General features: G+C 29.1%; 2 protein-coding genes across 4 annotated transcripts in view; one reads left to right on the forward strand and one right to left on the reverse strand.

Annotated features, from left to right (window-relative positions):
* The first annotated feature begins 327 nt into the window (after positions 1-327).
* Positions 328-2,725, forward strand: LOC135931620 (ATPase GET3-like). The gene is made up of 8 exons (XM_065468857.1): positions 328-464; positions 508-655; positions 697-754; positions 796-886; positions 929-1,079; positions 1,124-1,231; positions 1,871-2,068; positions 2,436-2,725. The coding sequence occupies exons 1-8, from the start codon at positions 361-363 to the stop codon at positions 2,568-2,570; spliced, it is 993 nt and encodes a 330-aa protein (XP_065324929.1). The 5' UTR covers positions 328-360; the 3' UTR covers positions 2,571-2,725.
* Positions 2,726-5,177: 2,452 nt separating this feature from the next.
* Positions 5,178-26,986, reverse strand: part of LOC135922968 (nucleoprotein TPR-like) — a 44,392-nt gene continuing 22,583 nt past the window's right edge. For 2 of the 3 annotated variants that reach the window (XM_065457526.1, XM_065457528.1), the window contains 20 exons: positions 26,173-26,544; positions 25,914-26,024; positions 25,332-25,492; positions 22,943-23,090; positions 21,397-21,620; positions 20,651-20,867; positions 19,895-20,023; positions 19,441-19,513; positions 17,614-17,685; positions 15,685-15,893; positions 15,027-15,211; positions 12,985-13,775; positions 12,351-12,629; positions 11,497-11,635; positions 10,950-11,010; positions 9,224-9,302; positions 8,776-8,987; positions 8,035-8,180; positions 7,894-7,952; positions 6,502-7,137 (listed from right to left, as the gene is read on the reverse strand). In XM_065457526.1, coding sequence (XP_065313598.1) covers positions 6,605-7,137; positions 7,894-7,952; positions 8,035-8,180; positions 8,776-8,987; positions 9,224-9,302; positions 10,950-11,010; positions 11,497-11,635; positions 12,351-12,629; positions 12,985-13,775; positions 15,027-15,211; positions 15,685-15,893; positions 17,614-17,685; positions 19,441-19,513; positions 19,895-20,023; positions 20,651-20,867; positions 21,397-21,620; positions 22,943-23,090; positions 25,332-25,492; positions 25,914-26,024; positions 26,173-26,544 — 4,200 coding nt within the window. In that variant the 3' untranslated portion in view covers positions 6,502-6,604. Of the gene's footprint in view, positions 5,354-6,501; positions 7,138-7,893; positions 7,953-8,034; positions 8,181-8,775; positions 8,988-9,223; positions 9,303-10,949; positions 11,011-11,496; positions 11,636-12,350; positions 12,630-12,984; positions 13,776-15,026; positions 15,212-15,684; positions 15,894-17,613; positions 17,686-19,440; positions 19,514-19,894; positions 20,024-20,650; positions 20,868-21,396; positions 21,621-22,942; positions 23,091-25,331; positions 25,493-25,913; positions 26,025-26,172; positions 26,545-26,986 lie in introns of those variants that run through there. The other variant, XM_065457527.1, reaches the window with a different exon arrangement.

Genomic DNA, 26,986 nt, shown 5'->3' on the forward strand with positions numbered 1-26,986 from the left:
ATATTTCTTTAAAAAATATCTATAATCTAAATTTTTAAAACAAAGGGGAGAGGGGGATTTTTCTTTGGATTCTTCATGACTAGGCCTATCTTTCAGTTGGGTTTCTGAAAAAAATATTTATATATTAAAATTTATTAGTTCTAAAAATAATAAATGCAGACTATGTTTAAGTTAATAAATCTAATATTTTTTAGAAAAAGAACCTATCTGTAAGGAAAATAATAGATTCTTTTTTGCTTTGTTTTATTTAGGACTTTATTATTAACATATAGTCTATTTCTGGACCAGCCAGGATTTAGCACTATATTTTAAATTAGTCGATTAATAATTAGCTTCAGACATTCATTCTTTACAGGTGTAATGTACAGTGAACTTGATCCCAGTTGTAAAAATATTATTGAGCAAACCTCATTAAGGTGGATATTTGTCGGAGGCAAAGGAGGCGTTGGAAAAACTACCTGCAGGTAATATTTCCTATAAGTCAGTGTAAATATAACCAATTTATAGTTGTAGTCTAGCAGTTCAATTAGCCAAAACTCGTGAAAGTGTTTTAATCATTTCTACAGATCCTGCTCACAATATATCTGATGCATTTGATCAAAAATTTTCAAAAGTCCCTGGAAAGGTTAGTGGGTTTGAAAATTTATTTGCTATGGTATTTATAATGTTATCATATTAAATATAATTATTATTTAGGAAATTGATCCCAATTTAGGAATTACTGAACTTCCTGATGATTATTTTAGTGAAAATGGTTGTATGATAAATAATAATATCATTTATTTTTTTTTATAGACAGTTGGGCAATGGGTAAATCTGTAATTAAAGAACTTGTAGGAGCTTTTCCAGGAATTGATGAAGCTATGAGTTATGCAGAAGTTATGAAGTTCATTACCTAAAATATTTTAATAATTTTTTAATTTAATAGGCTTGTTAAGGGAATGAATTTTTCAGTTGTAGTATTTGATACTGCACCAACAGGTCACACATTGCGATTGTTATTTTTTCCATCTGTTATTGAGAAAGGGCTAGGAAAATTGCTTCAATTAAAAGCAAGCTTTGGCTCATTTATCACTCAAGTTTGTTAAATAATATATATTTTATAAATACTATTTTAACATAGATAGCAAGTTTAGTTGGAGAGAGAGATCTGAATGTTGATGCTATGTCCTCCAAATTAGAATCCACTTTAGAAACTATAAAATTTGTCAATCAGCAATTTAAAAATCCAGTAAAAAATTTAACATGTTAAAAATCATCTATTATAATGTACTGAGTTGTTAATTGATCTGGATACAAGTATCAAAGTACAAAAATATGTATCTGTATACACATTTATATAATTATCTGTATCTATATCTTGATACTATTATTGACGTTAGATACTTTTTGATATAATTTTATTTTACTTTTTTTATATTAAAAATATTCATCCAGTTGAATATATTAATATTTCTAGACAATCTCTTAAAAAAATTAAATAATTTAATATTAGATTTAAATATTGACAAAAGTCTTGACATTTATCAAATTTTGAATAATTATTTAATAAATGAATGTTAGGATTTTAATATATTTAATGATTTTAATATTTTAACAATAGACTTAAATTAAGCCTTATGCACATTTTACATAATTATAATAAAAAGTTGTGCCTGTATTTAGATACTTTTTAAGCAATATATATGTTTCTAGATCCATTTTAGAATGCGTCTGTATCTAGATCTATTTGATAAGTATCTTTTAACAACTAGGCTGGTTTCCTCAAAATTAAAAAAAAAATAGGTTCCATTTTGAATTTTGATTTCCTAGATTTGTCCCTATTTCAAACTAAGCTCTTTTTTCTTGTTGGAATATTATATTATTAAAGGCTCAAACCACTTTCGTTTGCGTGTGTATCTCCGAATTTTTATCAATATACGAAACCGAGAGATTAATACAAGAATTAGCTAAATGCGCCATCGATACTCATAATATTATAGTCAACCAACTCCTTTTTTTAGATGAAAATAAACCTTGCAGCTTATGCGCCTCTAGATATAAATTGCAATCGAAATATTTAGAACAAGTTTATATTTATTCATATTAGTTATTGGAAGCATGAATACAGTCTCACACCTTTCAAATAAATTACTTAATATTAGGCGCCATTTTATCAAAATGGGTATGAGGTATAGCTCTGCATCGAACCAACATTTAAAAAATATTATCCAAATATTAAAAATTTTATAGGAAAACTAAATGATTTAATTCTTGTCAAGATCCAAATCCGGTCCGAAATAAATTTTATAATCAAAGTCCGAAGAACGAGTCCTAGAAAATGTTTATCAGTTAGATTTATCAACGTTGGACCCTAGCTTGAGCTATAACTTGTGTTTTTTAAAATAATATATAACTTACATAGTTTATCTATATTATAACGTTCGTATTTTTAGATCGATGATTTATACGAAGATTTTCACATTACGAAATTACCCTTGATGGATAATGAAGTTAGAGGGAAAGACAAAATCATTACTTTTTCAGAAAATTTGATTAATTCTACAAAAATCAAAAAGTTTGAAAAATAATAACTGACCGTTTAAATTCTATTACCACTCGAGAAAGTTATATTTGTTTTCTTTTCTGACTCGCTTCATGTAATTTGTGATATAATAATGATCAAAGTGTCTTTGCGTTTTATTATTCATTTCCCTCTTAAAAAATTTTTATGGAAAAAAAAGGATAAATATTAAAATAATGCGATAATTAATATACATGGCTGTTATTTCAATTATTATTTGATGTTTGTGGTTATAGTGTGAACGTGCTAAGAAAAATGTACAAACTTACCTAAATTTAACTCACAAACTGGTATTTTATTTATATAAATTAACCTTTTTACTCACCCTAACTTTATTAAGCTCATATTATAATTGTATAAAAATCATAAGTTTTATAAAAGCTAGGTACAATTTTGGAATAAGTTTCGCTTTAGGAGAGACTGTGCTATATGATTTTGGAGGGGATTAATTTTTCCTTTAATCTATGTGGATAGTTTGTCTACCTTGGTAGTTAGTAAAATGTGAAAATTATCTAACAAGTTTAGGTTATTTCCTAAAATACTACTGTGGTATGATAGAATTTTCCCAAATCTAAATATGGCTCCTCTAAGTATTATGGATATGGTTGGAAATGTTTTTGATTTTAGAAATAATTTAGACGATAATCTAGTGGATTGTTTGTATTTTTAGAACATATATCGAAATTTTTTTGTGTGATGCTGATAAGAAAGTATTCGGGGGAGCAGATGAAGAATTCACAATTGATAAGCCAAATGAGTTACATCTGGTTTTTGATGGATGAATTGATGTTATTTTTACCACAAGTTCGCTAAATGAATCTTTTATATGTAATTTGAATTTTCCAATAATAATAAAAAGGTAATAAAATTTAAATTATTTGTAATGTTAAGAAAAATCTAAATTATTTCATACAAAAAATGATTTAAAAATATTTAACGAGTTATATTCAGCTATAAATATTGCTCATAGTTTCAAGACAAATCAGAAATGTTTTTTAAAATAATGTTTGGCTTTCCATATTAAATAATGTCTAAATCTTGAGGGAACTGATAACTAAAAAAATTTCTCGAGGAATTTTTTGCATATTTTGATCAGAAAATGCATAATTTCGATCGAATTTTACTTAGAAATTGCATATTTTAATCTATATCGGCGAAATATAAATAATGGGTAAATGACTAAATTAGGTATTAAACATAATTAGGCAATAGAAATTATAATTTATGTACGTTAAGAGATTTATGTAATATCTATTTTTATTACAATACTTCAAGTGTATGAAAATGGCATTCCATTGCCCCCTTCCCGAGTTATAACTATGATCTAGAGTAACGGAGATATGAAAACAACCTTTGGTGATAAAACTTATCTTTATAACTGCGTAGAAAGCATGTTTTCCTCTTTTAACCTAGGTTAATCTAAATTTAGAAACAGGCATAAACTGGAAAATTATTTTTTCTTTTTAAATATTCTATATATATTTTGTTATTGCTGAAATTTACATTTTAAAAAGATACTAATTTTACAATTAAGCATTGTTTGTAATTGAGCTCCCTTTAAAAAAAGAGCGTTAATAACTGAATAACATTAATTTATTTGATTTTTTTTAAGCAGAGAGCTCTCCCGTTCCAAATTTTTAAAAAAGGAGCGCAATTTAATTATATTTAATATCAAATGACAATCAAATAATTAATGCGTGTCGAATATCAATCATTATGAATTAGGATTGATATGTGATTTTTAATTCCTATGTTTGTTAATAAATTGGGACTTTTTTAATGTGTAAATTTATTCCTTTTGATGAAGTTTAAAATGGAGAAAAAAAGCATAAATTGGGGACTAAAATAAAACCAAAATCATATTTTTTTCAAATAAAATGACACATCAAAATTTTTCAAAATCTTTATTTACTTTTACACAGGCGTGACGTTACTTTTTTACAAGGAAGGAGGGGGGGGGGGTGCAAATTTATTAAAGTTTCTATAATTTTTTTAACTATAAATTTATGGAGTGATTGGCCATCATATGGAGACTTTCGGCGCTTGCCAGACTTTATATGTTCTACTATAATTAATCATAATATACATATATGCTAATCAAAAGAATATCTAAAACAAATGGGGAATCTAACTCAAATGCTTTACCTTCATAACCAATAAATGACTCAAATCTTAAAAGTTTTTTTTCTTTTAAATTTTCTTATCAAAAATTTTAGGCAAATATTCTTACCTATTTCGTCCTTTGATTTTGCATTTTTTCGGTATTAAAATGGGACTGATTCAAAAATGATCATCATTTAATTAGGGAATATGCACAACTTTTTGTATACTCAAATAACAACGCAAAAATAGATGTATATTGAATTTAAACAGTATTCATGTTTTATTTTTGTTTGTAGGATCATCTAATCTAATTTATACAATAATAAACAATTACAAAATCATATACCATACCATTTTTATTATATAATGTAATATATTTTGATTTTTTATGCTTAAGGAGAAAAGGGAGGAAATTACAATAAAGCAGTTAATGCTTCAAGGAAATAATATATTTTAAAATAAGGCTAAAATTTCGTATAAATATTATAAATAAGATATTAATCATAGGGGTACAATTCGGCATTTTACGGATCATTTTTCAGCGAATATGTATATTTATAACTTTCCAAATTATCTTATCTTCTCATTTGTATTAAAGGGAGTGAGTTTAAAATCCCCACACTTTCAATTCGACCGGTAGATTTCCATTATCAATCATTTTGCGTTCTCTCTAACATACGCAATAGGCTGAATTTGGGATAAAGAAACGAGAGATAAAATAATAGTTTTCTAAAATAAATTTTTCCCTTAAAAAGTGTAATATATTTTAATATTGAAGGTATATATGTTGGATTTAATTTGATTGAACATCTGTTAAAATAATGATTAGTTAAGTAATTAATTTGAATAATATTTAATAAGGAATGGAAATAGAAAATATGAAAAGTCAATGAATGTGATGTTATTCGGGCCCAGCTTGGGTATTTATTTTTAGGGCTGTCCCCCATATTAAAAAAAATCTTTTTTTTAGGTCCGACCCGGGTATATTAAAAAAAAATACGTCCCAAGGGCTCCATGTGCAGGTCTCTGATTATTATGTTTAGTTGAAAAATTAATTAAATTTATTTGCACACATCTTACTTAAAATCAGAGTTAACAAATCGGTCAATTGACCGGTTGATTATTTGACCTGGTCAACTCTAAAATATTTGAGGACAAAAAAAATATGTTTGAAAAAGAAAAAACGATATAAATACATGTGATCACAATGTTGCTTATTTGTTGGGTCCACAATATTAAGGGGAGCATCTAACTGAATTTAAGGAAGTGTGAATACAAATTATGGATTTTACAAGGTGGTGATGGTCAAAATATTTCTATCTAAATAAATTATGTGAAACAGTAACTTCCATAAGAAACAATCAGTGCCACCACCATGCACATTAAGAGAAGTGGCATCTTACTAACAATTCCTAGTTCTACTTCTTCAGAAAGAAATTGGTCGATATGGGTCTTACTAAAATAGAAATCGACTGAAGATCTCGACAACAAGAAGATAGATTAAAATATAAAAGAAAATAATATGAATCAGAACAAGACTCTGTCACGGAGAGCAAAACATTAGTTATTGAATTACAACAAATTTTAAAAATATAAAGATTCATTTTACTATTATATAAAATAAAGTTCATGTCTTAAATTTTTTTAAATTTGACCAGTCAATTGACCGAATCGTTTTTGACGGTCAAATATAGAACCCTGCATAAAATAGATATCTATTGAGCCCTTATTTATTTAAATGATATCTAAAATTTCTGTTTATATGAATGAATATATATCTACATAAAATGAACGTAAAAATCGAAATATGTTTTAAATAAACAACGAATAAAATATATATAATAATCATTATTTTTATTTTAATCACATTAAGGCCAAAAAAATTTATACTAACGTTTATATCCTTCATTTGAATAAGTATTTTTTTTCGTGGCTAAATTATTTTGGCGCTCCGCCCCTTCTCATTTGAAACCTTACCCGCCTATTAATCGTAATGTTACCCCTCCTATTAATAGCATGCCCACTTCTGATATTAGAATTTCTCTGGGTATTATGATTACCAATCACTATAGGTGATAACATTCTTCTATTGGACTGGCTTTGAGAAGATAGTGATAAACTATCCGATAATGGGGTGTTAGTAATATTCCTTCCACTGGGTCTAAGTCTGACTATATTTTTGCTGTTGGGTTGTCTTTCAACCGAGTCTATACCCGCGCTAATGGGATTTTGAATATGGTCGGTAAATATGGATTGTTGGAGAGATGGTTCCACTTTACCTATGGCAGTAGTTACCGTAGTAATATCGTTATTATCTTCTATTTCTGAAATACTAGCATTAACAATCTGAGTTTGCTGATAATCTATAAGAGGGAAAGGTGGGTCGGGAGTATTTGTATTTGAACTCAAAATTGATTCCGATACAATCTGGAAGAGAGGGTAAGAGTACGGACGAGATACTATTTCAGTATCTGTAAAAAATGATAATATTATATATTTAAAAATTAAGTTTCTAATATCTTTTAGTTAACATAAATTATGTTATTCGATTCTGCGATTGAGTCCACAGGTTCAACTATATTTAAAATAGTAAAAGTATGCTGGATATATTATTTAGCTAAATAGAGAAACCCTCAATATTAATTATTTCTATTTATAAAGACAATGGTCTTTATTCCATATATCGTATAAAAAGATTTTATAGGAATTTTTCTTTCAGGTCAGGGTACTTTAACGTGATTAAATAGCTCAGTGAAGCCAGAGTAAAGAAGGGGGAGAGCTATATAAACATTAAGAATAAAGATAAAATATAAAAGGTTAAATAAATGAGGAATACACTTATCAATAAATATGGAATCGTTAAAATAATTGATAAATTGGTAGGTATATAAAAATTTGCTTATAAATACTGAATTCACTCTCTTAAGCATAGAATTCAAGAAATAAGGTTAGCGTTTGCAAACAAAAGCTCAAGAAAAGATATAATAGACGATAATGGGTCACTTTAAGGCCGAAAATAATAATGACGAAATAATTCATAATAGACTAAACTGATTTTATCTTAAATTTTAAACGAGAATAGCTGCTAAATTTTGATGAGATAAAAAAAAGAAAATTTGTGTAGGCCAACAATCTGAATTCTATTTTCTTAATCTAAACAGGGCCGGTTTTAAAAACCGTGGTCGAGATCAATCTTCCGATTTTTGTCTTATATATAATTTTCAAACCTTGATTAGCTTCTTCAACATCTGGCGTCTTTATCGCGCTCCCAACGTTTAGCATGGGGCTTTAATAATGATTAAATAAATAAAAAATATTAAAGATAAAATTGCATTGCGAAATTTATATTTTGCGAGATTTTTTATTACCTGATAAATCCTGTAGCATCGTTAATAGGAAAGATGTTTTTGGGGGTTCGAACTTTATGGGGAGACTCGAAGGAGTGAGTAGATGAACTAATTCTTAGAGTCGGCTCGTTGAAAAAGCTTGTTCTAGAATCCAATTTTGCATGTTGCTGTAAGATATGAAATTAGATTTATAAAAGAAATAATTTAAATGACATAATTACTAGGATGGTTCCCTAATAAGAATAAAATTTGCACCGATATTGGTAATTTTCGAGAAAAATTAGATAGACCCGATAAAATTTTAGTCGCCCATTTTTATAAAAAAAAATACTTAAGGGGTTCTTTAAATTTATAAAATTAGCAGACTGAATATTAAAAGAAATGATCAATATGCAGATTTCGTGTTTTAGGGAGGCAATTGGTTTTAAATAAGAGACCTACAGAGGTACGATTTGCATGGGTCAGCATTTTCTTTAAAAAAAATTTTTCGGTCCGACCTGATTTTTTAAAAATATATTACATTTATTTTTTATAGCTAGTAATGGCGAGTTAAAATATTCGGTTTAAAAAACGGTCCGGCTGGGTATTTAAATAATTATTTTAGGCCAAGCCCCGGGTATAGGTCTCTGTTTTAAATATAATAAGATGAATGACAAAAAAATATAAATAAATTTTAGTATATTTATATTTTATAAAAAAAATCTTAATAAAATTTTAGTATATTTATATTTTATAAAAAAAATCTTAAGAAAAGTGAATTACTAAAGTTCCAAACGAGCTAGAATCATGTATGGGTGTTAAAGGTGAGCCTGGGAATACGTTGGTCGTGTTGAACAAAGGAGATTGTTGAATGATGGATTGATGCACCACCTTTTGCAAAGGTGATTGGTTGAAGGGAGTAAGCAAAGAAAAATAAGCGCCATCGTTTTTAGAGAACACAGTAGAAGGCAAGATCGAAGCGTTAAGCTTAAAATCTGTTAATCGGAATTTAGTTTAAAAAAATAATGTGACGAGAAAAATTACAAATTGAACCATCTTAAAATGAGAAAGATTTTTTAAAAAAAGATTATACATTCGTTTACATTGAAGTGAGGGGTTTAAAAGAGGGTATAGTAGAAATTAGTTTCTACAAAAAATGGAGTTAGATACCCTCCCGATCAAGCCATGGGCTGTACATTCTGAATCGGGATATTTTAAATTTTTAATAAACCTTTCCCATCATTGCGAGCGCTAAATTTATGTTGGGATGATGAAGGTCCAGGTTCTTCGGTATATTCTTCTTGTTGACTCTATCAATATTATAACAATGATCATTTATTTTTTAAATTGTAGTATAAAAAAAATTTCTAAGGTGGCATCCGAATAGCAGTCTGGAATTATATACGTTAATATAAAGTGATAATATCTTTAAAATAAAAGTGCACTTATTACATATTTTTAAAATCTTAAGAAATCACTATTCAAGAATAGATATTTTAAACTCTAAAAAGACAAAATAGGAGCTAAAAAACGGCCTAAGTATTTTACTGAAATAATTAGAAAAGGCCAAACGCCGATTCCACGACGTGACAAATCTGACCTCCTCTATTATGCCGATAGTTGCCATTAAGAATAAGCCCATACCAGAGCGTTCTCAAGCGTATAATGTTGTAAAGATATCGAGCTTAAAATCGAGAGTTGCAAAAATATATTTTCCAATAATTTTGATATTTTGCACATTGAAAAACATATTTTCTGCGTGCGCATATTTTTTTTAAAGTAGTAGATGTATATATAATATATTCTTAGATCTTTGCACCGTTGAAAAATTAGAGAAGGCGACTTTCTGTTTTCAAACTATAGGCAATCGGCCGTCGACGATTTTTATATGAAGTTTTTATTTAAAAATTTTTACAAGCCTAAATCATGAAGATACTATAAGTAAACATTTTTATGCTAAATCTTTCAGAATATCATTTTTCATCCGAGTGTTAAATGAATGTTTATTCGCTAATTTTTATATATAATTTGCTTCGGAATAAACCTCCCTCTCTCACATTCCATTATATGTTTCCATATCTTTATAAGACTGATCACATGATATAAAAATTGAAGGAAGGTGAAAGTCTAACAATATGGTTCGTATAAATATAAAATATGCAAAGAATGATATTAATACCTGAGATATTGTAAATCTATGGTTCAACTTATTGAGTACATTTTGCTTGAATGGCAATCAAATAACTGAATATTTTAACTATGATATAGTTAAGCTAAATTTAAGAAAATCATATATTGACGATAAAAAAACTGAATCTTTAATGATTTTAGAAATTTCACTAGGTTTCTTCATTCTATTTAACATAATAGACCTCTGTTGTTTAATTCACACTTTCTAGGTTATAAAGTTTTTTTTATTATTTCATCATATGCATCACAAAACATTCTTCAACATTAAATTTTTATCATCCAGCCAAATCTAGCATATCTTAAGTGGGGTCTTCTGCCAATATTATTCCCAAATCTGAAATTAGATAACATTAACTTCTCTAATTCAGTTAACAATAGTTTATATATAAATTTTTGAATTTAATATTTATAAAGTAATAATAAATATGAATGTATTTTATAATTATTAGTGTAAAATTTATGACTAAATATTAAAATTATATAATTTATAAATACAAATTTCAAAAATAAAAGTTACTTATGCTGTACCACCAATTTCTTCGCCGACGTAGATACTTTTTAAATCAGCGTCATATAACTGCCACGCCTGACGGCAACGGTGCATAGGTCTATATTATTCTACATTTTTAGAGTTATTATTTTTTTATAATGATGCCCAAGCTCAATTTCCCAAACACTGGAACGCTCTTAATATACAAATTAATCAGTATTTGGTGTACACAATTTATTTTATTATTTGGAGAAAAAAAAGAATTCAAAAGTCTTACAGTGATGCTAGGATGATGGGTAGATGAAAACACGTTTAAGTTGTTGGTGCTAGAGTCAGGGCTTATAACGTTAAAAATAATATAAATTTACATAATCATTTTGTAGATGCAATTACGGTCTGTAAAAGAATTTAAAATGAAAGTAAGAATCCGACCGTGTCCAAAATGTATGTCCGCGTCGACCAGAATGCGGCTAGATCGGACCTTGCAGGGTCAAATTTAACTTTCTTTAGCAGAAAGAAAACTTTAGATAAAATTGTTTCGTATATAATATTTATATGATAATCGAAACAATAATTAGTAAGAAAGATGAAATTATAATAATTACAATTAATTTAATTTAAATACAGATGAATGAATATAAAAAAATCGTCGTTAATAAAAAAGAAATAAAATTCAGAAACATTCCGGAACGATTATAAAAACGGACATCTTTTTTGATGCTGGAAGGTAAAAATTGTAGTATCCAATTATAATTTTTGATAATTAATTTTTTAAAAAAATTCAGTTTCCCATATAATTTATTTATATTTTCTTCTTTTTTTACTCTCTGATCAAAAAGGGTGTGATTTCGTTTTTGGCAAAATGAGAAGAACCAAAGGGAGGAAGATTAGGACTTGTAAAAAAATTATTTGCGGAGGTGGTTAAAGCATTGTTATTCTCACCATCATACCTATTCGAGGGTTCTTGAGATTATATTTAAAATAGAATTAAATAATATTTAGTAACACCATATAACTTTGTATTTGTAATTAAGGAAGAAAAAAAAATGTCTTAAACTTATAAGAAATTATTAAAAATATAGCAGATTTGGCTTTTTTTAAAATCAATTTCATATGCTTAAGAGAATTTTAATAAAAGTACACAATATTACATAAATTAACACTAATATTATATAACCTAATTAAGTAATTTACCAATTATTTATTTGCCATGATATATTGCATTTTTTTATTTATTACCTTAATTAATATCAGAGACCTGCAGGCCCGGCCCTAAACCAGGGTACATGGGCCAGGTCGTATTTTAATTTTTTAAATATACCCGGGATAGGCCTACAATTTTTTAAAAATATCCAGGTTGGACCGTATATTATAAAACCAAATATTTTAAATTCCCATTATTAGCTGTAAAAATAAAAATATTTAAAAAAATCGGGGCAGGGCTATGCAGATGATACTTCTGCAGGTCTCTAATTCATATTATAAATCTGCTTATTACCCTAGCAGTAAATGAAAAGTGATATATGCAATTTCCGATTTAGAGAAATAAAAAAATTCTGATTAAATAGACAATTTTTTTAGACACCTCCCAGTTCCCTGTAAGAAATAATAATATCTAGTTCGGCCTTGTATATTTGATAAAAGGTGAGAAATTTAAAAAATAAATTTTAAAATAAACCAGAATCGGGAAAAGTTGTCGTGAAAATATTAGTTGTTGAAGATCTTTCAATTGTGGTATAAAACCAGGAAGTCGATGTGTACGAGGCATCATTATCACCGCTCGACGTATCGATAATCGTGGAAGAAGTTGTAACCGTATTATAGAAATTGTAGGGATTAACTACAACTAGCCCCGCCGAATTCGTGATGGCAGTTTGAGGGGAGGGCTCGGATGAAGAGGACGAGAAAACCTGTTGAACATTGGGGGAGGCGATACCTATGGTCGTTATATTGACCTCTTAAAAAAATATAAGATTCGTTTCGAAATATCCAAATAAATTTTCACAAAAAGCTATGGGGTATTACCTGAAACGCTAAAATTTTAAATCACTTTATAGAGGCATTAATTTTTTTAAAAAAAAATCCTAAATAATTTGATCTTGTCAGAATTCGTGTAATCTTTTTTTCTTATTATCTATCTTATGAATATCAAACAATTTAGTAATAAAATCTTGGGTTAACTTTAGTTAATATACAAAATCAATTAAAATTGAATGACGAAATTTGATATAAATGATTTAAAGAATCCAGTATCTAATTAACCTAAGATATATAAATATTATTTATTTTCAAAAAATAAGAAAGGTTTATACTCGTTAGAGGCGAATACTGAGCGAACGATAAAGGCTTGATACAAACGGCTGGTTTCTGATGAGAATAAGGCAGAGTGCTACTACTGTAATAAGAAGCACTGTTACTTCCGGAAAATGATACATCGGCGTAACTAGTTTTACCGCCACTGAAAATTCCGTGCCCTCCTATATTGATAGGACTTACTACGTTGGAAAAAATTGGCGTGGACTGATTGTCACCAAAAGTGGCTTCGTTTAAATTCGTATTTGATGACCCACCAAAATTGACGTTGGTGATCGTGGAATCGCTGAAGACTGGTGTGACAAGAGGGGATAATGACGAGTATGGCTCTATAACTAGACTAATAGAGGGAGAAGTCCAATCGCTTGTAGAGCTAGATTCGGAAACAGTAGGAACAATGTCAGTTAAGCTATTATCCAGGATATTACTTTCTAAAGTTGAAATACATCTACTCGCATCAAAAGCAGTAGTTGACCCATAAGAAAAGTCACTGATATAGTTGTTGTGATCTAACTGAAATGAAGCTATGGCCGTTGACGCTCTTAGATCACTGAACACATTAATACAGGGGTTAGCTAGGCTAGAGAAAAATAATGAGGTAGTTTGAGGAGTGCAAGATAACGCAGTAGAATATGAATAATTATTGGTGAATGCAGAATTAATCGTTGTATTAGTTAAAACGAAAGTGGTCGAAGGAAGGATACGTTGAGAAGATGATGGAGTCGTTCGATAAAAAGAACCGAAAGGCTTGATATTGGCCTTGGGTGGTGGGGCAGATAAACCGTGAGAACTGAAAGGGCAATATAAATGTATGATAACAATTTTTTTTGGTTTAAATTTTTGTATCATGTTGGGCTTTTGTCGATAAAACAACTTAATGCAATTAAATTTATATTCATTAGGTAATACCAGTGGCCTCAGTAATTGGGCAAAAGCATGTAATTTATTTATACTTATTTAAAATTAGGGCTGTGCGAATATTAAATATGGGATCGGGGTAGATATTTTTAAATAGATGACCCAATATTATTATTTTTTGAATGTATATAAAATTATATAATAAAGGAACCAAAATTCAATTTATTTGTCATGTTTAAAAAAAATCGAATTGTTTGAAAAGATAAGCAGTTAGAAATTGGATATTATATTTTGACTGCAACTGCAACATACATTAAGCTATTATTGTTAAATATCATGTTTAGCCAATTTTTAAAAATGGTGTAAATTAGCCAATCTTAAAAATTATGTCCAGAAATAGCAGAAAGGTTTGACATACTATTGGCGAAATTTCGAGGCTTAAGTAATAATATTTTGGCTAAAATCCTGATTATGCATTTATTAAAAATTAGCTAGATGGAACCTTTTAACAACATAGCATTCAGCCAAAACAATTGCCCATATAAATTACTAACTTTAATACACTTAATCATTCGTTAAAAGTTAGTTGGTATATTTTTTTAAATAGAAAATAACAATTTTTTTATGAGATTGGTTCAAAGATAGACGATAAATAATAATCAATATATATTTAATCGGTATCGGTTTATAGTAATATCCGAAAATATCACAGGATTGGTAATTTTTTGGATCGGCACAGCTTTCTTTTTTAAAAGTCGATTTAGATTTAAACAACTCCAAAGCTGAGGTGATAGTCAAAACTGTTCTAATGTTGGCTTTTGACAATTCAGGCAACTCCCTAATTTTATTAAAATTTTGAGTCCCAATCAAATTCCTATTAACGATGCTATGTATTAGAAAATGCCTTGATTAATTGAGTAACTGTCAACGCTGGGCAAAAATATTAATCCCAACGGTGTCCAATTTAGACAGATTTTAACGTACTCTTTAGCATGCCCATGAATATGTAAAAGTTTACACTCTTTTTAAAACCGATTGAAATGAGATATAATCGATATAATATTGATTTCCTAAAGGACGAAAATTTTGGAAAGAATATATTTTATTAAGTTATTGTTAGAACAAAATTAAACAATGACCACTTTTTTATAGCAATGAATGAGTGATAATTCCATTTTTTTACTCGGTTTGCGAAGAGGCATAAAAGGAGTGAGATGGTGATATATTGGAAATTTTAGTGTCCTCAGGAACTGTAATAATGTGTGTCGGAATTGTATTATCTTGTGTTTCCAAATCGGGTTCCCATTTAGTTGTATGAGAAATTTTGGTAGGAGTGGAGGTCGATGCCACGGTTATAAATAAAGTTTTCTAAAAATAAATAATACATTTATTTAAAACAATGAATAAGAATTTTTTAAGAACTCCGATAATCGAGCAAGGATATAAGAATTGTTGCATTTTTAAACAAATATCCAGCCTAGCTATTATAAATTTAAAAATAGCTAATTATTTAGTTAGGATATAATTACAATTATATTAATCAATATTTTTTTTTCTAAAATTAGAGGAGAACTAATGGTATACACGGATGTAAAATATTTTGTTCAAACATAAAAATAGGGGAAAAAATCAAACAAAGGTCTAAATATTACTTTAAGAAAACTCCAAAACAATATAATTTAACCAAATGTAGCAAGTTATAAAAAAATGCAACAATATATTTGTAAATTATATTATTTTCCATAAGGATTGTAATGGAAGCCATAAAAACTTCCATTTTCGAAAAAACGAGGAATTCCCTTAGATTTAGCAATAAAATAATTTGATAAGTAAATTTAAACCGAGCCTGTCATATCTTCTTCATTCGTCTTGGAATTCGGATAATTATCGGTAAACATCTCAGTGGCATTTTTTATTTCGGGCTCCTTCTTATCAATCGGACTCTCGAAAGCTATCGCGGAAACTTGTTGGTTTTGTAATTGTAGCTTAAGCCTGTTGAAGCGCGCTTCATATTGAGACTTTAGGGAAGCTAATCTCAAGTTTTTCTCTTCTAAAATTTTGAATGAATTATTTTATAAATAGGTAGTAACTGGAAGAAAAATTTATAACCTGTAGATCCGGTAACTTACAATCTAGCATTTTAAAACTGAAGGCCGTGAAATATAAAAGAAGCACAAAAATAAAACATTCCAGAAGTGTTTTACTTTTTAATTATAACTTGCCATCGGTATACCAAAATTTCTGAACAGGACGATTCATATTTGAGAATAAATTATTTACTTTTTTTTGGATTATATAAATCGATATCGATAACGGCCAATCATTTTACATTATATGATTAAGGGAAATACTAAAGGCGAATTCTGGAAGTTGAATAAACTAAAGGAAATGTAAAATGATATAATAACTGTAAAGAATTCGGTTTTAAAGTATCCACTGTTATTTTCGACGACTTAATAGTGAACTTTGGACAAAACCTTTCTCGTGGATATTTGTATAGTCAATGGGTATTAAAAGGGGAGTGTGATTTTAGCATTAACGAAGAATGATTTATCCAGGTGTTTAGCGTGATAACTGTACTGTCATTTGAGTCTATGCCTATTAGCAGAGAAGCTTGTATAAGTTCCCGGTGGGTGCACTATGGACCGAAGTCACTGTCGGGGGCATAATTGGTGCATTGTAAGAAATGATTCATGAAAAGATTGGCAATTATGATTGGATCGTTTCTTTTTCTGGAGAAATTTCTTAACGACTGCAATCAAGAAACGAGGGAAGTTTAGTTCTTGGGTCAATCTGGGGAGAATTTTGATTATAACTTGTATTTGAGGGTACTGACTTGCCTCTTTGGGGTAATTTCTCTAGGTCTTATTTAAGCGAATTTGGTTGATATTATTTGATCTGTGTTGGTTAATATTGTTATGGAAGTGTTCGCAAATGGGGGGGGGGTGAAGGTCATGGAGATTAAATATAGTTTGTAGACTGACACTTTGCATATATTTTGAGGCTGAAGCGGGTTAAAGGGGGTATTGTTTTTGATTGGTGTAATAATATCTGTCAATATATGAATTTCCTTCGTTGATGGCCATATCAGGAACAGTAAGTCTGGACTTTTTTGGTGACGTTTCTAAGAAATATTAAGGAAAAGCTTCGGCCTAACTCTTGTACTGCTATTTTGAGAGAAGGAATTTCATTGGACATTTCGGGGAGGGACTATAATTTTGGATGCCTTTCATAGTATGTTTTTGCTCTGGCAAAGTGGTTGGCTAAAAATAAATACTGGACAACGAATCGCAAACCTACATTCATATAATAGATACCAGAACCAGAACAGGACATAATAAATCGCTAAAAGCATGAATTTCCATACATTAACAGAATATGGTCGATAACATCCATACGTTATGATGGATTAAGAAATCTTTAACGCAAACACTTCTATATCACGTTGAGAGATCAAATGTACACTACAATTATTCCCACCACAAATAATTAAACATTCTACCCCCCCCCCTCCCTCCCCCAAATATTTAACCAAAAAAAATATATATAATTAGCTTTATACATAATTAGTCTTTCATTTTTCTTATATATATAAATTAATATGATATATCTCTAGGTTCAGAAATTTGGTATACATCTAGAATTGTCTTCAGAAATAAAGTCCTCAGTTTGTATATAAATACATGACAACAAACCATTTCAGAACAGGCTTGTAAAATGGATATCTCTGCAGGTTTCCAAAGAAAATAAGCGAGAATATGAAAACAAACCTAATTCCTTGTGCAATCCTTCACATTTGGTTCGATAATTATCGGTTTCTATCAAAGCCTCATCGTATCTTCCTACATATAAATAATTTATTATAAAATAGGTAAATATATTGTTTGTTTTTTTTAAACCAAAAATTTGCATGTATTTAAGAAAAAAATAAACCCGAAGGCTGTGAATTCTATTGAGAAGAAAAGCGAATACAATGTTTTTTTAAATATATATAACAGTTTTTTACAGAAAGTAATGGGTATTAAAGATCTGTAAAGTTAGGCCCGGCCCGAATGGGCTTCGGGCCGGGCCTAATATTTTTAAAAATTTCGTGCAAGGTCGGATTTTGGAAATTTTTTTAAATATATCGTAATTTATCAATTTTATATTGAATTTTTTATGTAAAATAAAAATATTTGATTTTATTTATTGAAACTAAACGACATATAACATATGTCTTTTATTTTGAGTAATTATATAAATTAATTTCTATATTTAAATAAATTCGGGCCGGGCCGAGTCGGTAAATTTTTTTAGAAAAAATTTCGGGTTCGGGCCGTCAAAACTTTTTTAAAAAAAATTTCGGGCCGGGTCGGGCTTGAAAAATTTGGCCCGATGCAGATCACTAATGGGTATCACGTCAATTCGGCGCGACGACCATTAGGCGAAATGACATTCGTCGTCGCTATGACAATTCAGCATGGATCTAATTAAGCTGCAATTTATTCAAAAATCATCATTTAATTGATTATTATAAGCCACTTTGATCCTATTAATTGAACCACGGATATAAATGTCCTAGACAAAAGTACTCAGAATAAAAAGACACTGGATAAAAATACTCCTGAACAAAAAGACTCAAATTTTAATAATTTTTTAAAATATTTAATAAAATGGGAAGGGTTTCAAAAACATTATTAATTTCTTCCACACATATGTTTCATTCTTCACTAAAAAAATATTTAACTTACATTTATAATAAAATATACAATATGGAGTATTGGGAAATGTTTAAATGATGGATAAATGTTGCTGCATGGTTCATGGCAAGGTCTGATGCTAATGTTAATCTAAGCTGTAGATTATGATTCAAACCCATTACGTTTGGTAAAATTTATTAGACAAAGGCCTGCTGAGTAGCGTAAAGCATTTAATAAGTATATATTATGTTAGTTAACCAAACTACACAATTAAGGCCTGATACCAATCTAGTGAACCGTGTTAGTGGTAAGCTTTGGGCTATGCAACAAAGATAAGAGTTAGTGTTTATATTAGATGGTGAGATATGCTAATTTTACTAGACATTAAACCCAATACATTCGGTAAAATCTAACGGATACATATAGCTGTATAGAATAAATTAATTTAAAAAACTCATCTTTCTAAGAATTTAAAATTTTTATTAAATCTTTATTTTTGTCCGGAGTATTTCTGTTTGGGTCTTTTTTTCCAGGACATTTATGTCCGGGATTTAGTTAATAAGAACAACTCCAACCATCTTGTAATTTTAAAAATAAATCATCGTCGTGCGCAGAATTGACCTGTAACGAGAGTACCATATGCTTGTATTATTTTCGCCCAAATATCATATTCTATTCAGAGAACCATACAGATTTCTAAATAAAAATGCGATGCGTTAGGACATGCACAACCTAAATCTTGAAACTTAGTAAAATTTATTTGCAAAAAATAAATAATTTTGTAATTTAATACAATTCAGTCTATCTCATAACTTGTAAAAATTATATTGGATATGCTGTTTATTCATAAATCAAATTCAAATAAGTAACCAATATTATAAATTTTTGAACAAAAAAAATCTAATCAAAAAAAATAACTTTTAAAAGACTCATCATGGCTCGTATTGACGCCGTCACCAATCAAACCGATCTCGGAGGAGACCCCGAATCCCTTGATATTTTTTTTGTTATTAAATTATACCATAATAATTTTGAAGATAAAGTCATCACAAATGTCGGATAGTAACCATAATATAAAGAAGATAAGTATTTATTCTTAGATAAAAAACATTTTTTCATAAAAAAGAAGGTTTAAGAATTATGTAGTGTATGGCACAAATAAAGCATGAGATAGGGGGGGGGGATTACCCAAAGATGGGATAGAGAAATCTAGAAAATTTTTTTATCACTCATACGAGTCAATAAATATTTGTTGCTAATTATTTTAATCTAACAAAATATCTTCGTGCCCTTTTCTGCATATATTTTCATTATTCAATAGAAATTCAAATTTTTTTAAAACCTTTTTCACTATATAAAAAGAGAATATTACAGTATTATCAGCCATAGATGACGTCGGTTCTAACATGTTGTTGTTGTTGTCTGGATTAGCCACCTGAGAACTTTCGTGTAGTTGCTTATACTTACGAGCGATCCCTTTGAGCTTATTGTTAGTAACTCTCTGAATATTATAATATAACAAAGTTAATATATTTCAACATTCCTAGGTATCACAATTTTTTTTAAAAGTTAAAAGTTGACTTTCTTTGAACTTTATTAAGCTAATTTAAGAGAAACTCATGTCAAAATATATAAAAAACTGTGAAGTTTTGACCCAAAATTTAAGAATATCTAGGACTCTGCCTTATTTACAATATATCAATCGACTAAATTTTTTTCAATGAGATATTAATAAAAATAAATTGAAATTACATCACAGCAATTATTTAAAAAATGGTAAACAAAAATGTTTTAATTTTTATTTCAAAGATCTGCAGAGGTTGAAAAGTTAAGTCCAGCCTGTGAATTTTAAATTATATTTTATGACCTGCCCAGGTATTTTCAAAATTTTATTATTTTAAATAATTTTTGTTGTATGTACTTTGTATATTGTTCCAAGAGGAAATTGAAAATATGAATAGTAAATGAATGCTAAACAATCTGTATATGATTTTTTTTCTAAGAGATTAATTGATTATAATCAAAATTTAAAAAAATATTCCTAGGCCTGACTCGGGTTTGGTTTTTAATATCTGATCAGATTACGAATCCTCCCCTCCAACAAATTAATAAATATTTTTTTTAAAACCATTTCTTCGATTTTAGTCCTTTGAGCTTCTGATTCTATAGCATAGTCCCTGATCTTATCCTCGTTGAGTTGGTCTTTGTTCAAGTAAACTGCCAATTTAAGAGATGTCTCCTCGACATCGTTTTTGAGGCGTTTTATCTCGTCACTCTTGGATCCTAGGTTAATGATTTCCAGATTTTGTTTAGCGCATTTTTCGTCGAGTCTGGATAAGGAATTCCTTCATTTTCGTAAATAAACAAAAGAAAATATTATACAAATTTAAATGACAGATTAGGGCCAGAAATAAGTGTATCATATCATGTGTGTTGTTGTAAATATAAGCCTCCAACCCTTTCCCAGTCTATTCTGTTTAGCATGTAGTAACTATATATAACTCATAATTCAATCGAGAATACCACTTATAAACCTTATCGAATTTCCTCCTAGTATCAATAATTAAGAATTAGAAATATCTATGCTATGATTATTAAGTGGCCAACATTCCTGTTGAATAAAAAATGAGTAATATTTAGCCATCTCTCAAAATGCATTTATTTCTGATATGCCAAATATGAAAGAGATTCATAAAAAAATGGTAGAAATCACAGAAAATAGATACTAAAGTGTAAGATTTTATATTTGTGTGTGCAGTGTGCACAAATATTAAAATCTCAAATCTCTTTTAATATTAATAATTGATAATTTAAGTAATACTTAAGTAAATTTTTTTTAAAAAATATGATAGAAGTTTGAGAGTCATATAAAACTTCAAGTTCGTATTTTCGGTATGTAAGGTCTTATTTTCGATCTTCATTGATTGAGCGAGTTTGATCGCTTCTTGGTCAGGTTTAACAGGCTTCGAAGTTTCCTCGATGATCTCCAGATATTTCCGGTGCAATTTTTCGTTATTATCCTTGAGGATTCTTATTTCCATATCCCTGTCCTCTTTTTCGGACTGAAAAGAGCTCATTTTCTCCAGGTATAAATATGACTTTTAAATTTATAATATAAATTATTTGGGAATTGGAAAAATGGTGGTATAGGTTAATATTAACTAACTATAAAATGTTTTATGATATATATTTACAACAATCTGAAAACCTAAATTAGATCGGATTATACCAATCTCATCATCCATTAACATTTTGGCCGACCAAAAGAACTTTTAAATAAAAGAAATAAGTCTAGCACCTATAAGAAACATATCATCGTAAGACTGATGAACGAGCAAGAAGAGTGTTAGAGAAGGGAATATCAAGTGAAACGAATGCAATTCTGTTTGGCTTTATAATAGGGAAAGATACGATAAACCCAATTTTCGTGATGAGGCATACAGGTAGAGTATCAATTGAAAGAGCGCCATTTCAAATTTGGAAGGTATTTAAAATTGTGCCATGCGAAATCATTAAGTGGGCATAGTAGCAATGAATAATAAGGAAGGGATCGGGTCAGCATTTGACCATTTGGTAAAGGTGTTGCTCATAATTCAATTCATTATATCAAGGATTGAGTTTAAAAAGCAAAGATGGCAGCTAACAGATTTTCGGGTCAGACTGAATAACTTGTACAAAATTATCTTAAAGTCGGCCCGATAAAAATCTTTCTAAAAATTATCACGGGTGGTTGACTCCTATTATATAGATGGTGCAGGGAAAGGTATAGTTCGGAATAAGCTAAATGTTTGTGGAACATTGGTGGAAAAAACTCAAGACGATTGTCTAGATAGGATTAGATTGGATATAGGAAATGGAGATATCTTGAAGAAAGTAAAGTAGTTTTGTTAATTAATATAAATAAAGATAGATAGAGGGTGTTTACTCGGCTGTTGCGGCAAAAGGCATATATGCATGGAAGATGTTAGGAGAGATGCCATACTCAAATGGATAAAAATTTCCCTTTGGCTTTGAAGGGGAATTTACGTAATGAGAAGTTGTAGGCAATACGACATTAAATTGGACAAGAACGGAGATGAAAATGGCTAAATGGTTGTGTGGAATATCTCTAAAGGAAAAACAAGAGAATTGCATAAAAGACTTAGGATGGAAGTGATGGGTGATGAAATAAGAATATATAGACTGAGATATTAATGAAAAACCAGTGGTGATTGTGTGAAGCAGCATAATATTTTGAAAATGGAGATAAAAATTGCATGAATGAATGCGGTGAAGATGGGCATGAAAAAATAAGTTACATCAATGATGATGCCGATACTGAGAAAGGATAAGAGGAAATCTAAGAGGAAATTAGCCTATCGAAGCATAACCTTTGTTATTGAAATTGATTATTTATTTTATGTTTTCTAGAACTAATTACTTGATTATTTTTACGTTCCTCGTTAAGTAAATCAGATAGGTTTGATATTTCCGTTTGAAGTGAATCTATTTTAAGCGTATATCTGGCTATCTCCATTTTCATGGTTTCGTTATCATTGCGGGAAGATTTGTTGAAACGTTTCAAATAACTAGTTTCGTAAAAAAAAAATTGAAATAGAATAACTTCGAGATAAATATTAAAGGAGGCTATTTGCCAACTTCATCGCTTCGTTATTATATGTTTTCAATCAGGGATTCGAAATAAAATGGAAAAGCATGTTTACTCTAAATGAAAAAAACATAAATTTCGCCCTCTATATTTAGTTTTCTAATTACCAAAATATTGAAAAAAGAAGTAGTATTTAAATTTTATTTCCTCCTTTTTAATTTTTACTTATTTTAAAAATATTGGTAATAAATATATGGTGAGGTGGGGCTAGCTCTAGATCATTTTTGTTTTACCGTATATATATATATATATATATACTAAAATAACTTTTAGAAATTAATTTCAAAAATTTCGCATTTTTAAATAAATTCTTTGAAAGTATTCGAAATTATTATTTTGACGTTTTGGACAAAGCCTAAAGAGAGAATTTCAAAGCCTAAGAAATAATATTAAGCTTATTACTAATAATAATTTAATTTGGGCGTGGGCTAAGAATTCGTTAAAAAAAATTAATCTTACCATATGCCCAATAAAATGGTTGACAAAATACCATGGTGCAAAATGGTAAATATTCATAATGAAACACGTAGATCATTAATACTCGAACTTGATTAACAGAGCCCTTACAGTAGGAACCCATTATTTTTCAGGTCCGACCAAATCAAAGAAAACAATTATGAGGTTTCAAGTTCGATCCAATCCGAAATACATTTTTAAAATGAAGAACCTTATCCAACCGATTCCAAAAAATATCTGCAAGAGTTCGACCGACCCAAAATCGGTTTGCTAAACATATGGTAACAACCTTAGCACAAAACTCGAATGCTCCTATTATCTGGTACATTTGATCTTATCTCAGTTTTTACTTTTTAAAGTGAAAAAAATGGAGCCTGTATATCCAATCATTCATATGTTTATTTTTAGCGTTAATTTTCTAAATTTCAACTAACGTAAATCTCGAATGTGGCGTCTATTAATCGGTGCATTTGATCTAATCCTCTCCGTTTTCAAACTGCTTTTAAAAGAGAAGAAAATGGTTGCATAACCAATCCTTTATATTAATTTTTTTAAGCAGTTACCTGCCTTTCTAAATTTCAATATTTGTTAAAAAAATTAGGGGATTGTAATTATATTGTTTAAGTCGTTTGTGTCCAGGGGCGTTTGATTAAAAAGTAAAAGAATATGAGATTCGAAAATTATTGAAACAAGTTTGCATTTTATTATGAAAATTGACATTAAAGAGACTTAATATCACTATCATTATTTGTGTGTAAAATGTCTTAATCATTCTATACATTAACTGAATTACCAATGATATTTTTTTTAGTTACGCGTAACTAATAATAATTTAGATCGAAGGAAATATTCTGAAAGAAAAACCTGCGCGAAATATTTCGTGGAACATAGGGGGGTTCCCTTGATATGTCAAAAATACTACGAAACGCTTTCCTACTATGCAAAAACGCATTCATTTATCAAGAAGAGCATTATAGTACTTTTAAATGGGTCAAGTACCCCTCTATCTCACGGTTAGACTATGTAGGAGTAGTGGGGCCTTGCACTCAAATAATGATAATGATTCTGTGTTCCCATTAAATGAAAAGATTTAAAAATCTGTCTTTCAAATTCCTATAAAAAAAATATGATTAGTTTTACATGTGCCATCTTCCTACTTATAAAAATAGTAAAAATGTACACGTGCATTCGAGATGTGGTGTGCATAAAAGATTTTGTTTATAGATATCCATTATGCTAGGCAAAATATTTTTTCTACAGGCTAGGCTGAAATTTCGTATTTTTTTAAAACATATAAGAATGTGAATTTAAACTTTTTTATGGTTCTGGGCAGAGACATGAATGATGTTTATTTAGTCAACTATTAACTCAATCATTAGTAACAAATAGGGCGACCAAGAATATTAACACTCTTCCCGCTACCCAATTTAGTCTCTTATAGATGATTTGGGTATCACGGTCCCAAGCTAATGGTGAACAAGCAATTATAGGACTTATATCCATGAAGCTACGATTATCGTTATCATGGTTATAATTATGAACGACTGCGACGGTTGTAAGATAAAACTTTAAAATTCTTTTTTCTATAAAGCTATGTTGGTTATTAGATGAAAATCAAGCCGTTGCACTTCAAATTAAGTAAATCGTTTTTTAAAAATATAATTGTGTTTTTTTATAAAAACAAAAACCAAAAAAAATAAATAACTTGATATATTTGATCAAATTTAGCCCCCTTTCAGGGTTATTATTAGCTGTAGAATTATCGCCATCCTGATTCCTACCAAATATCTCTTGAATTTCGACAAGCGTTATATCGTTAGTTGAATCGTCAGATCTACCCATCACATCTGCCCATTGGGATTTCAACTTAAAAAATAAATTGATAATTATATATATTTTTGTATGTGATAGCAATAAGTAGAACAATAAGAAATTTTCAATCAATAAAAAAATATATATTTATGATAAAAAACGAACACTATAATTTGCTTTTCATCGCCTTTAAAAAAAAATATCCATTCGATTTAGGATCCCAGAAGGAGAAATTTAATATTATTTTTACGTTTTCCGCTTTTAACTTTTATCTAAAAATACGAGGGCTCAACTTATATTTGTAATTCTCATAATTTTTTAAAAAATTCGAGTTATATTATTTCAATATAAATTAATCTTCTATGTTTTTTTCCACTGGCATGGGGACTTTAATTGGCGTTAAAACCTTTAGATAAAATGGTGATATAAAATAAAATATTTAATAATAATAGACTTAAATAAAAAAAATATAAACCTTTTCTATTTCCTGGTTCAAACTGTCACAAAACTTTTCTAATGAATTGCACTTACTAAGCAGCTCCTTGTTTTCCTGTTCTAATTTTGTATTTTTCTTCGAATATTGATCCTTATAATTTTTTGGTAAGAAATAAGGTTTTCATAAATAAATTTTATTTTAGATTTTTTTCTTTCTTGTTTTCCATTCTCCGTAATGTGATAAACTTCATTTGACAAAAATCGAGTGAATAAATATTCTAAAAATAATATAAATTTACCAATTTTCCCTTGGTCTCGGCGCCGGAAGTATCCAAATCCATTAAATCATTTTCCGCCTTTCCTACTTCTAGATTCTCTTCCAGAATGTTCGCTCTACTTCCCTCCATTCGTTTCCCTAAATCTTCCACGCATTCAATCAAAGCGTCAATCTTGTGCTTGGAACCCTCCAATTCCTTTCTCAAATGTTCCGTTAACTCCGTTTTGGCAAGACATTTTTCTTCAAGTTCCGTATTTTTGTCTATCTCGAGAATAAGTCGCTCGTTGATCGAATCGAGGTCTTGCGTATTTAGCATGGTTTGATTCGCTAAAGATTTTTGTGAATTCATTAGATCGGATTGAGTTTGAGTCAGGCGAGTTTTCAGGTTCGTTATCTAAAAAGTTAATCAAATTTAATTCGCGCAAAAAACTGGGAGAAATGAATTTGATATTCTGACCTTGGAATATCGATGATAATAATTTATGATCAAATAAAATATTTTAAAAAAAGAACCAACCAACTTATTTTAAGGTAAAGAGTACCCACTTTTATTTTTTTTTACAAATGTATTAATTATTTTGTCCTTATAATGATATAACTAAATCACGGGAGAGCATGTAGATTGTATTTATAATATCATTCAAAATTCCTTATATTCAGAATTAATCATGAACACTAAAATAGAACATTTTCTCAATTAATAAATTTAATCGAAAGTATAAATGTACAAGGTATTATCCTTCTTCGTCTCAATTCATGACTTCCAGAAATTGGTGCAATGAGACAAACGATAGAAAGTGTGTGAAAGGAACGCAAGATATTGGTAATACGATTAG

This window comes from Gordionus sp. m RMFG-2023, chromosome 1 (genome assembly GCF_954871325.1).
Source record: "Gordionus sp. m RMFG-2023 chromosome 1, tfGorSpeb1-WG-v2, whole genome shotgun sequence".
Taxonomy (NCBI): domain Eukaryota; kingdom Metazoa; phylum Nematomorpha; class Gordioida; order Chordodea; family Parachordodidae; genus Gordionus; species Gordionus sp. m RMFG-2023.